The 13,704-nt window shown below is 38.6% G+C and overlaps 1 protein-coding gene across 1 annotated transcript in view; it reads right to left on the reverse strand.

Moving 5' to 3' along the window:
* The window catches only part of LOC103267212 (semaphorin-5A-like), a gene marked incomplete at its 3' end in the record, with an annotated part of 229,540 nt that overhangs the window by 160,728 nt on the left and 55,108 nt on the right, over window positions 1–13,704 (reverse strand). Inside the window, exon 2 of the mRNA XM_008064817.2 lies at window positions 10,014–10,214. Coding sequence (XP_008063008.1) covers window positions 10,014–10,137 — 124 coding nt within the window. The remainder of the gene's footprint in view (window positions 1–10,013; window positions 10,215–13,704) is intronic.

A 13,704-nucleotide genomic window follows, 5' to 3' on the forward strand; every position in this document is an offset into this window, starting at 1 on the left:
GCTAAAACGTTCTGTGCCCTAAAGCCAGGGAATTGGGTGGTACAAAAGTCAAAGATACAGATGAAAATGACAATCCTTCATCCTCTCTGAGAGTGACCAGAAACACTCTGGTCAGCTGTTCCTGGCATTGGGGGTCTCACTTCATTGATTTTAGTTAATAGGGTTTGCAGCCTCTCTAATACACCGCCTGAAGTACTTTCAAGGTGGACTGGTCTAATAGTGTTATCTCAACTTGTTTACAGTGGGGATTGGAGGAAACCACACACGTTGGTGCTATAATACACAGCATCCCTGTGGACAACATTATGAGGCCAGCAGTGCTCTTGCTTGTAAATAAGAACACTTCCTGCCTCGTGTGACACAACTGATTAGACTGAAAACAAAATAGAAATCAAAGAGTAATTCCTCTTAAAGTCAGAGTTTACCTTCTGGCCCTTCTTCACTCAGTATGAAAAAAGATTCAGGAAAATAAAAATGTAAATCAAAAGACAAACTAAAACAAAATTTAGAAACTTCAATGTCATATTTTCTTTGCCATACTGGCAACAGAAAAATTTCAGCACCACTGTCTACTGGAGTTGGGATAAGTATTGTCTCTCAAATGTAACCAAGTTGCTTATGCTGCCCTGATATTAGGCGAGGACATAACCCAAGAAAAATACTGCCTAATTAAAACTTTATTCAACCCATATTTAATCTCCAATTCTTCCTTTGTGCATAAAGTAAGGATGATAAGGTTTTTATCTATCCTCACTGTGAGAAATGAAAGAATTTCCCATTTACTGCTTAGGAAGACTATAATATGTGTAAAGATAAATAAAATACAATAATATACCATTCAAAACCAAATAAAATCAGTTTTAAATTAGAATCCTGACAATAACTTTGAAAATTCTTATTCCCAGTTTTAATTTGATCACACTGCACAACTTCACTTATAAAGCAATCCATTTGAAGTCTTAAAATAATAAAAACTATTTATCTATTGACACAAATCACCAAAAACAATTGATATTTTCTCTTAAGGTAAAACATAAATGTTTAGTATTATAAATCACTGCATTAGAGTGCCTAGAATGCAAAAGTAACATGAAATTTATTAATAATTTTCAAAACTCAATAAATCATTTTCATCAGAGCCTAATCATTGTTTATTAAAAATACACAACAGGGACCCTCTTGGCTTTCATCAGCCAAAGATTAATAACAACATAAAACATCAATCCAGGTACTGGAAACAATTTCTATTCATAATGTATAGTGGTTATAGACTTCACTATCTTCTAACACCACCATGCACTAATGAATAATCATTATATACCTATATCATAGGTTTAAAGTTGTGTTTTTTTCAATATTCCATTTCTCTATATAGAAAACTAATAACATATTTTAAAACCAGAAATGCATCTCCAAATGCACTTTTTAACTAAAAAACAGACAGTGTTGTTATACCTTAGTTGAATATTTTGCCCATGTGATTTTGACATTATATCACAAAAAACATTCAGTCATATGCATAATAATAAAAATACAAACTATTCATGGAACAAAGGACTTTCTAAGGATTCATAATAACATGTTTCCTCCCCAAGTAAACTCTTAGGAGGATAAGCCATATCCCCTTGGCATACTCAGATTATGTAAATTTTAGTTTACACAAAGAAATGTTGAGTTCAAGGCATTTTTCACAGTTAGTGGTATCTTGCTATATTTTAATCAGATTCACAGAAAAATATTAAAACTAAATATTAAGACTAATTTCATGCTATTTTAATTAGAATAAATTTTTCTTGATTCCTCTTGGGAGAAAGTAGGCCATTATTATGCAATCACACACATTTATGATTTCTAAATGTCAAAATGGCAGATCCGAGATAAGATGAACAGAGAGACTTTTTGCAAGTGATGTTACCCAAAGTTCATTTATTCAGAGACTTTGAAGTCTCTAAAACCTTACACGGACTCTAGGAATCATTCATTACAGCACCTCCTGTAGTGATGAGAGTTTTGGATCCTACAGAAAAGGTGAATCTCAGCCAAGGCCAAAATTTCACACAACTGCTTGATACATTAGACACAAGATTGCCAAAGCCAGAGAGAAAACAGAGCACTATGGGACACACGAAGTTTTGAGGCTTTTGTGGAGCCATGAGACATGCATGGAACTGTGGACATGCAGGGAGCCAAGGGTATATATAGAGTTGTGGGAAATGCATGAAGCTGTGAGATACACATGGAACTGTGGACATACATGGAGCAGTCAACACTCACTGAGTTTTGGGACATGCTTGGAGTCATAAATATGCATGAAGCAGTGGGGCATGCACAAAGTTTTGACATGGATATACATGGAATCCATGGGGCATGCGTGGAGCTGTGAACACACAAGGATAAATTACTCATTTGCCCTTCCCCATCCATCATTGTTTTCTAAGATGTTACAGTTACTGTGTTTTGAAGCTGCCCAGATTTTGAACTCCCCAGCCTTAGGAGGAGCAGAGGGCAGGCCAAGCAATGCCAGTGACCCAAAGGACAGCATAGAAATCAAGGGAAGAGTAGCAGGAGGCAGGAAAATGGGCAAGAATGATCATTGTCAGGATAACTGGAAATACATCAATTTAGAGAGTGGCAGAAATTCTCTCAGAGCAGGAGGGTCTTATAGCAAGTTAACATAAAAAAGAATCAGCTCAGAGTTACAAAACATGGCATGTATGTTTGTTGTTAGCATTTAACAAAGTAATGTTGTTAACACACACATAAATATAATGTAATATAATTACACACTTCAAAAAAAAATAAGGGATCCATGAAAAATAATTGTTCCTACTGTGGTTTGGGAAGAGAACCCAAGGTTAAAGTCCCAATCGGCCGCTTTCAGTCATGGCTCTTCAATTCACCTAAGACTACACGTGGGGAAAAGGGGCAGTTGTTTAAACTCAAGGTCTTTAGGGAAGGCAACAGAGAGCCAAGTGCAACATCCCAGCCCAGTCCCCGTGATGGCCCTCTATGCCTTCCCCAAACCCTTGGGACCAAACGTTGCAAATCCTCTATCAAAAGTCCATAGAGCTTATTCATAGATCTCAAAAAATCCTCAGGCCAACCAATAAACCCATAAGTAGGAATACACCCTATGAGAACACCAAGGAGGTAAAGATAAAGATCCCAGGGACCTGGGAGTGGAAATCAATAACACCCAGCTCTATTCTGCAGGCAGGAGTAGTCTTAGACATTAATGCTAAATGCTGCTAGCTAAGCCCCTGAAGAAAGACCTCCAAATCAGTCACATTAAGGATCCAAGCAAAGGAAGCCTGAGTATGGCATTTCTCATCCCACCAGTGGTCTTTCTCTGTGTATAATGTGAAACTGCTCCCTATAAATCAATTCCTATAACCAGAGCATGCTCTCTAAATAGCCAGCATGCTGAGTAAACTTTAATCAATAAACAGAAGCAGAATATAGCACTATCACCTTAAGTAGACGTTAAACATTTAAAACTAATTTCAGAGATGGTTATGAGATTCAGTAAGCATGCTGAGAAGCATGCTGTCTTGAAGGGTCACTATTTTCTCCCTCTTTATTGGAACAGACATTTAAGCAAATGACAAGGACGTGTGAACAGTGCTTCTGTAACAGGTCAGGGTGTTTTAGCAGCCACTGCACAATCAGGGATAAATATTCCAGAACATGCAGTCAAGGGAGTAACCTTGCAAACACAGCAAGCTGTTAGAGCATGTTGTGCAATGAACCTCGCTAGACAGGAGGAGTCCATGGTGGCAAATATTTTACCGAGGCTGGAAAAAAAAAGATTCTACCAGCATCCTCTGCCTACCCAGGTAAATCAGATCAAGACTCTGACAAAATGTGCTAAGTTGCATGAAGATGTTACTTTAGCATGCAGTTAACTTCATCAGTAGTCTCTTATACAGAACGCCTCTAGTGCCTAAAGCTAAATCGTGACATGTTATATGGACATGGTTATCAGGATTTTAAGTCAAGATTATCCAGTTCTTCTTTTATTTCCCCTTGACCAGAGTTTCATCCTACTTTCTCAGACTCTTGCAGAGTAATGGCTACCAGCTGCTGTGCTGTAACAGGATCTATTTCAAGGCCTGCCTGGGGTCCTTATATCCACAGGGCATCTTTTGTGTGTGTTTGATCAATAGCCTTATGCCCTCTTCAAAGAAGCACTTCCTTCCTAAAGCCCCCGTGCTCTTGGCCTGGGACCTGCCTACTCTTTTCAGCCTTGATGGAGGGTCTCAGGGACACCCTTCGCTTCCACCCCTCCCCACCCACTTACTTTCCTGCATCCTGGGTGTCCTGGCCTCCTGCCCTCCAGGCTCACTGGAGGTGGAGTCTGCTTCCTATAACCTAACCCCTCACCTGTTTTCAGTATCCTCTCCCTCCTACAGCCCCAGGGACTTTGCCTAACCAATGATCTCCCCATCTCTCTTCAGCCTCCTCCTTCACCTGGCTCCTTCCCATCACCATGGAAGGATGATTAAGTCATTCTCTTTTAAAAACTGTTCCCTGGGAGCTAAACACTGGGTATACATGGAAATAAAGATGAGAACAACAGACAACTGGGGCTTTTAAAAAGGGGAGAGAGAGACGAGGGCAAGGGTTAAAAGTTATCTATTCGGTACCATGTTCAGTATTTGGGTGATGGTTTCAACAGAAACCCAAACCTCACAGTCACACAATATGCCCGAGTAACAAACCTGCACGTGTACCCTTTGAATCTAAAATTAAAAATAAATTAATTAAACAAAATAAATCCCATTTCTTGCCCTCGTGTCCCTGCCTGACTGAGAGGATTCTTCTCTTCTTTTAGATCTAGTTATTTGCCTTACATTTATCCCAGATCCATTACCAGCTGGTTTCTTCCCCAGTACTGCCCTGAAACTGCTCTGATAATGTTTTTTTATGTGCTAAATTGTGTCCCCCCCAAAAAAAACTATTGACGTCCCAACCATATGTACCTATGTATGTGACCTTCTTTGGAAATGGCACCTTTGCAGATGAGTTGTTCAAGTTGAGGTCATATTGGATTAGGGTTAGCCCTAAGCACAATATGACTTGTGTCTTTATAAAAAGAGAGGAAACCAAAAAAGGCACAGACACACAAGGAGGACACCATGAGACTACAGACCAAGAGACTGGAGCGATGTATCTATAAACAAGGAATGCCAAGGAGCACTGCGACCCACAAGAAGCTAGGGGGACAGCAAAGAAGGATTCTTCCCCAGAGTCTTCAGAGAGAACACGGCCCTGTCAATGCCTTGATCTTGGACTTCTGGCCTCCAGAACCGTGAAAGAAGATATTTATGTGGTTTGATGCCACCCAGTTGTTGATATTTGTTACAGCAGCTCTAAGAAGCAAATACATCATTGCTGACAGAATAGGTGGGAGAGTGACCAACTGTTTCAGTTTTCCCAGAACAAAGGACTTTGAGTGCTAAAAATAGGAAAGTCCCAGGAAAACCAGGACAACTTTGTCCCTTTTTCTCCTGGTCTATGTCTTCCTTGAACACGCTGTGTCCTTAGATACTCTGATGGCTACCCACCTCCCTTGAAAATCTCCCCTTTCTTTTTTCCCATGAAGCCTTGCTCTCAACTAAATAATTCGATCTGATGGCTTATAGGAACTCAGACTTTTGAATCTAAAATCATTACACTTCTCACATCTTCTTTCTCTCCTTGATTCAATATGAAACCAACACCTAGGAACATGGATATAGCACTCAGTGCTTCCTCCTCCCTCCTGTCCTATGCCCATTAAAATCATCCACAATTCCTTCTTCAAATTTCTAGAATCCATCCACTTTTCTACATTTCTTCTACTCACTCCCTTTATCTCAGTTCTTCATTCCTTCTTTCTCTGATCATTGTCTCTCGATGCCATTTTTTTCTATCCTCCAAAGAGAGGACAAACTTCTTAAGATATCTTCCAATGTCACACATTATCAAATCCCCACTAGCTACATGAGTCTGATCCTCTCCACCTCCTCTTCTATAACTTAAAATAAGATGTCATGACTTACTGTACGTGACACTTGCCAGGACCTGAGATGCCCACCTTCCTCTCTTCAGGGATTATCGCTTGCTCTTTTCCGCCCCCTGTAAATGCCTCCTTTTATGAGTTCCATAAACATTTTCTAACAATCATTTGGATCTCAGCTATGGTATGTCCTCATCCTAAAAACATCCCTTAACCATCATCCTACAGCCCACTATGTCAGACTTAGAGTCCTTCTCCTGGTCTCCATGTCATACCACACGGACAACTGTTACAGTCCTTGACAGAGTGTAATGCAATGGCCCTGTTGGTTCATATTCCTAAAAATAGTATAAACTCTTTTAACAGGTACTGTAATTTTTCCTCTATTACCTCAATATTTAGCACAGACCTCATACGTTATAGGCTGCAATTAAATGTTCATTGAATGATCACTCTAAATTTTAAAATATTCAAATTACAAAAATATTGAGACTGTGATACTATGAGTTTGGCCCAAATCCCAAAACCTGATGATACACCTTGCAGGAAATCCTACAGGGTAACAAAATCTGATCCAGAGCAAATCAAAAACAAAATGGTGCAACCTTCATGAAAGGGAATCAGGCAGCATCATTCACCCTTTGAGCCAGAAATCCAATTCTAAAAATTCCTTTCAATGGTACCCTGCAAAAATATGAAATGATGTTTACAGGAGTCACTACTTATTGAAACAGCACCCATGGTCACAAATGACAAAAAATAACCTAAGCATCTCAGTAAGGAGTTGTAGAGTAGACTAGGGCTCATTATACAGTGGAGGGCTATGTGACTACAAATGAATAAATAAATAAAGACATAAATCTCTATATCTTCTAGGGAGTAGGCTCCAGGAGACACTATTATGCTAAAAAAAAATTTGCTACATAGACACAAGTCTATAAAATGTCACCTTTAATCTAAAAAAGAAGAATATGAATACATAGGTGTATATATATGCATATGTGTGTTGCCTTACTCATATTACCAAAAAAAGTGTGTTAAATACAAAAAGAACAGCCTAAAGAAAATAAGGAGTAAAGCTAGATTCCTCTGAACATCCCTTGTTTCAATGATTTGACTTTGAAACACTACATAATAACGTAATGTAAATTTTAAGAATCTCTAAAAAATCAAAAGCCAAATTAAACAAGTGAAATTAACTGGGTTCTGTGTTGGTGCTGTAACTGCTCAGAAGGAAATTATTTTAAGTGATTTTAAAGCAATAATTTTGCTTGAATTCCCCTGTGAAATATACATCAGGAAGACAAAAAAAGAGAGAGGGAGAGAAAATCATCTTAAAGGGTTTTTAATAATCAAGAACAACTCCATGTGTGTGCATGAAACTGTTATTCTGAAACAACAGTGCACACTACAGGAAAAGGCAGAGGAATAATTCAGTTGGCCTACAGAGACAGGATTTTGTGCATGGGAGAAATAGAGATGTAAGATGGGAAAGGTTAAGAAAGACCCTAGTGTACTATAGATGAGTTGAAAGTACCAGAAGAAGCTTATGATGTATTTTTTTTTTAAATGTTTCTTAACACTGTTCATTGAAAATACCTAACTGTGAGCATATTTAGTTCTCAAAGCAGCAAGAAATGAGTGATTCCCAGATCTATGAAAGGAAGTGGATAGGTAAAAGAAGTACGAACAGCCTGTTAACCCAGAGAGTAAAGAAGCTCTCAGTGATCACTTGGATGGTGTCAGAAAAACTCAGAAGCCAATCACAAAAGGTTCCCCTGAGCTTGAAATGCTACAACTTCACCATCTACAAGGATGAAAGATCGATGGATTAAAATAAAATACATCAAGTATGTTGAAATTCATGTGTTAATAATAATGATTCTAATACTCAAGATAAGGAAACATAACATCTTATTCAACCCCTTTGAATGACGAATGAATGACCAGTTGGATGTCAGAGAACCAATTTACTCGTCTCTTTAAAAAATGGTGGAGGCATTAAGGACATTTATATGACTTTTCCTATATGAGCTGTACCTTCAGAATATTCATATAGTTGATGAAGAAAAGTTAGTTTATCTAAAGGTAATCTAACCACTAAATTAGGAAAACAATGAAATGGGAAAATCCCAGTTTTGCACCCATAAGTGATTCAGTAGACTGGAGCAGTGATCATCAATGATGGCTCATTTCCTGATTGGACATCCTCTGCCTCCCGATGGGACTACAGAGCACAACCCATAACACAGCCAAAAGGCAAAGGTCAGAACCGGAGTCTCCCTCTTTTTTTTTTCTTTCAATTAAGAAAAATAGTTTACTTAGAATGTAGATTGAAGAGAAAGAGAGTGAAGGGGAGATATACCTCCCCCAGATTGTGGAGGGGCCAGAGCTTAAAGAAAAACACGGTGGCGGCTGCTTGAGGTTGAATGCTTTTTTAAACATGAATCTCATCAGGCCTCTAGATAGTACAGGAGTTTACAGAGATTTTCAGGACAGAAGAACTTTGAACCACACAAACAGGATGCAAGGGCAAAATCTAGACTATGAGAACGTCTAAAGGACAAAGAACACAGTTCCAGTAAAGATTAATTTGCAAAGTGAACAAAAGAAAACAGTAAAAGATTAAAATAGACTCAAGAAATGTGCCAGACAATGCAATATATGGACTTCATTTAGATCCTGACTTGATCCAACTATGAACAAATAAATCCCTAAGTTTTCATGAGACCATCAAGGAACTCTCAGTACTCAGTGGATGTTTGATGATGCTATACAATCTTTGTGTTTGTTTGTTGTAATAATGGTAGTGTGAGTTCTTTATTTTTGGAGAACTGAAATAGGATAGATAAAATTATATTTCTTAAATTTTCTAAAAATTCTAAAAAGTCTAAAATAACTTTGTGGTGTAGGATAGAGTATGGGTGAGGATTTAAATGAAAAAAAAAGATGGGCCATAAATTGATAAGTATGGGGCTGGGTGTTCTGTAGACTATTCTTTCTCTTTTTGCATATGTTTAAAATTTTTTATAATACAAAGCTTAAAAAGCAAAATATAAAATTATTTGTTGCATGAAGTACTAAAATACAATATCTGATTAATCACATTTAGGCTGATGATTTAGCTTCTTGAGGACAGGGACAACGACTACTTTTTTTCCCGACTCTGAATGCTTTGAGTTCCTGGGATGTGAAATACACTAAATAAATGTAGATAAATGAAAAAATAAATGAGTGGATATACAGATTAATTATTTAATCCTACAGTTCCATAGAAATACTTGGGACATCAAATCAATTTTGCTGTCATGTAATGCTAGACAAAGACAAAGGCTTGTGGCAAGAGCAAAGCTTCATAGGAAAATGCCAAAGTGAAATTTTTTTTTTTGCTTTCTTTGGTTCTGTTGTCATTATTATTGGTCATATTTTCATCCCCTGGCTCAAATGCCTAGGAGGCTGGTTAAATAAAGGCAGCCTCAAATAATGGGATTTCCTACATGGTGATCCCTGTCTTAGATCTTTCTTGAGGTAGTGATCAGTTTTCTGGATATGAAGTTCCAATGATATAGAATTTTGTATTTTGACCTTTTTTTTTTTTTTTTTTGAGTTGGCGTCTCACTCTGTCACCCAGACTGGAGTGCAGTGACCGCTCTCGGCCACTGCAGCCTCGACCTGCTGGGCTTCGGCGATCCTTCCTCCTTAGCCTTCCAAGTAGCTAGAACTATAGGCGCACGCTACCACGCTCGACTAATTTTTTGATTTATTGTAGAAATGAGGTCTCGCCAAGTTGCCCAGGCGGGTCTCGAACCCACGGGCTCAGGCAATTCACTCACCTCAGCCTCCCAAGGTGCGGGATTACAGGCTGAGCCACCGAGCCTGACTTTTTGACCTTTATTTTAAAGTGTCTAAAATAACAGTCACATAATAATACAGCAATTATTATCCTGTATCACTAAATATGGAATGTGCATTTGGACAATGGCTATGCAATCAGATCACGCTTGTTCCTTACCTTTATAGGAAATGACCGGGTGCTCAGCTCTCTGACACTGGGTCATGTCCTGTGGCTCTGGGTGGGTGAGTCTCCATAACCCCAGGCTTGAGAACAGCCATGCAATGACACAGGTTCCCTTCATGGTGGACAAGGAGCCTCTGCCTCCAGCCACTGGTCTTCTAAACAGAAGTTTGTCTTCCCCTCATGTGTGGAAAATACCTAAAACACACAAAAGAGAACAACTGGGTAACCATGAGTTCGTGTTTACTGATGGGTGATCTCTTGGTAAAGCTCTGTCACTAAATTTAAGGTTATACTTTGTGGAGACAAAGGAAATCTTAGAGAGTTTAGGGCAACATCTTTTCCTGAATGATATTCCAATCTGTGCATGTATGTGTGTACATGTGTGTGTGTCTCAATACAGACCTCGCTTTCTCCCAATAACTATGGCATAAACCACTTGTTTTAGAAGGAGAAATGTTCACATTTGAGCTTCACTGAGTTATCACAATCACTCCTAAAAATTCAGATTAATAGTCGTGGTCATTGATTGGATTCCCCTTGGCCATGTATCCTAACCCTGTGTGGAAACTCAGAGCTACATGTGGAAACCCTACAAATTCCTGCCCATCACTTTTCAACATCCAAAAGATCTATTGTTAATAAGACCATGACCATTGTCTTTACTACTAATCTGATTAGCATAATACTACCCAACTTTCTAAAATTATCCATATTTAGTAAATTTAACCTTTCAAATTTATAAGTAATCTGCCTGTGAAATGCCTGACTAGAGATCGAGTGTGAATCAAATAAAATCTCTACTGATAGCCTACTGGGTGAAATGAAAGTACTATGCTAGAAACCGGGCTTTAAAGATTATGAAAAATTTAAAAGATTAACAAGTATTAAAGTAAAAAGATAGACTTTTAAAAATAACCAAAATCCAAGCTATTAGCTGACTTTAAAGAGAATAGGTATGTTGTGGGAAATAATAGAGAGTACTACTGCTACAAAGAGGGATCAGTGATGGGTCTGGGGAGGAGTCCAAATTTTAGTTTAATACTGAAGGATAAAGAGGAGCTCAACTAGTGGATCTTTTTTTTAATTTTTATTATAAATATGTGGGGTACATTTATAATTTTATTATAAACATGTGGGGTATATAAACATTGATCATACAGGTACCCTTGTTGATGAGGTATGCCCCTCCCTCCCCTAGCAGTTTCCCTCAACTGCCAGTCCCAACCCCCACCCCGACTGTTTCCCACTACTGCCAATCGCTTTCTTACAGCATTATAATTGTTCAAGGTCCATTTATGAGTGAGAACATATGGAAATCTGTTCTTTGTTTCTGTGATAAATCACTGAGTATGATCAACTCTAAATCCATCCAAGTTGCTGCAAAGTCCATATGTTTGTCCTTGTTTATGGCTGCATAATATTCCATTGTGTATATGCACCACATTTTTAAAATCCAGTTCAGCTTCGATGGGCAACATGGTTGGTTTCATGTTTTTGCTATTGTGACTAGAGCTGCAACAAACACACATGTGCAGGTATCTTTTTTGTAGAATGATTTCAGTTCCTCCAGGTATATTCCCAATAGGGGGATTGCTGGGTCATATGGAAGGTCCGTTTCTAGTTCTTTCAGAAATCGCCACACTGTCTTCCAAAGAGGTTGTACTAGTTTGCATTGTCACCAGCAGTGTAGAAGCATTCCTTTTTCTCTCTTATGGATCTTTCTAGAAGGACATTTCATCCCAAAGGAAGAGGATGAAAAGGCACACTGCGAGGGTGGAGAAGAGGAAGGAGTATGCAACATGTATTGTGAATGGTTTACTATACTTGATCCAGACACCAGGAAATACAAAGAGAAGTAGTGGGAAGTGCTCAGAGCTTAGAGAGCAGGTTAAGATTTGGATGGCAAACTACACTCACGTGTGAAGTCTTTATTTTTAGGCAACAAGTCACCGTAGTACATTCACATTAGAAGTTCTTACTAATATAAATAAGATGATTCTCACAACGGTCTACAAAGCAAATTGGATAGAGAAGAGCACAGAGGTGGAGAAGTTAACTTGAAGCTACTGCAGTTTTTCAGAAGAAAAACAAATGAAGCTGTAACTTTGGTAGTGCCCATGAGAATAAAAAGTCAAACACAGCACACGATAAATGTGGGTAAAGGAAAGTACAGAAGATTCAAGATGGCCAACAATTCTGATATTCCTCCCATTGAGGGTGTGTCTATGTTTCCCCCTGGAATCTGGGTTGGCTCTGTGACTACTTTGCTGAATCAAATACAACAGAAGTTACACTGTGCTGGCTTCCAACCCCAGGCCCTATGAATCTGGCAGTTGCTACTTGTCTCTTGAAATATGTTCTTTGGGACATTGAGACACTAGGTCAGAAGTCCAACTGCCCTGAGACCCTGACACTGCCATACTAGGGAGCTCACATTTGGGTCCTGTAGTTGCCAGGTCACACTGAGCCCATCTCCCCAGTCATGAGTAAAGCCACTGAGTGACCAGTAAATATCACGAAGAGCAAAAGAATCACCCAGTGGAGCCTGGCCCAAATTCCTGGCCCCGAAAATGCAAAATACAGTAAAATGGTTGTTGTTCTAATCTGCTTAATTTGGGGAATACACAGCAAAAAGGCACAGATGGATTCAACAGAGATAATGTAAGTGACTTCAAGTATAGTGACACCATTCATTTAAATAGAAAAGTCAACAGAAGTGCTTTGTTTAAATGGGAATAGGAGCATTTAGTTTTGTGCATGTTGAGTTTAAGATGCTGAATGAATATTTAGGCAAATACAGCAAACTATTGAAAACTCAAGTTGGGTCTTTTGGCGGGGGAGGAGGAAGACAGTATATAATGTGGGAAAGGTTAAAATCATGGATGTAGCTGAGGTTCACCTAGGGGAAGCATGAGGGGAAAAAAGGCTAAAAGAACTGTTTTATTAAGAGCTGTTAATCAAAAAAGTAAATACACAAACCTAAGAGTAGAGAAGAGACACAGGAGTACCAAGGGACAATGGCAACATGAAGGTCAAGTTCGGGTGGAGTAGAGAAGCCACACATTTAAAAAAGAATTGGTCGACTACATTCTGACAAGGCAGAGCAAAGGCCACTAACTTTAGTCAATAATCAGTGGTCGACCTGAGGGAAACAATTTTGGCAGAACAGGAGACTGAATCCATACAGAAGAAAACAAAGCAGGAACTGTTGGAAGGAATTGGAATAGAACACGCATGGTTGCCTTTAATGTTAGATAACCAAAGAAAATTCATTGAAGTCAGATTGGGACTAAAAGTAGGAGAATTTTAGGATAGAGAAAACAGATAATTAAATGTGACTTCTTTCCTGAGATATGGTGAGTAAAGAAGAGATTGTAGATTTAAGCCAGGGAGGAGATGAAAAAAGATCCCCCCCCAAAAAAAACCTGAGGTGGGAAGCTATTAGAGTCCCAGTAAAGAAAATAGTTATGAAAGGAAGGAAAGAGGCCTTGTCTTTAAAAAGGAGTGTGCACATGAATGTATGATGAGATTTCAAGATGGAGAAAACATACATTTGAGGGTGCATCAAATTTCACAAAATATTTTTTGAATCAAGTCAGTGGAAAGGTAGGAAAAAGAAGTGATTGTGAAATTTTTAAGCTAAAGAGTAGGAAATTTTTTAATTAATTTTATAGCAGTTGACCCA

Source organism: Carlito syrichta, unplaced genomic scaffold, assembly GCF_000164805.1.
Source record: "Carlito syrichta isolate Samal-C Ts95f unplaced genomic scaffold, Tarsius_syrichta-2.0.1 Scaffold308054, whole genome shotgun sequence".
Taxonomy (NCBI): domain Eukaryota; kingdom Metazoa; phylum Chordata; class Mammalia; order Primates; family Tarsiidae; genus Carlito; species Carlito syrichta.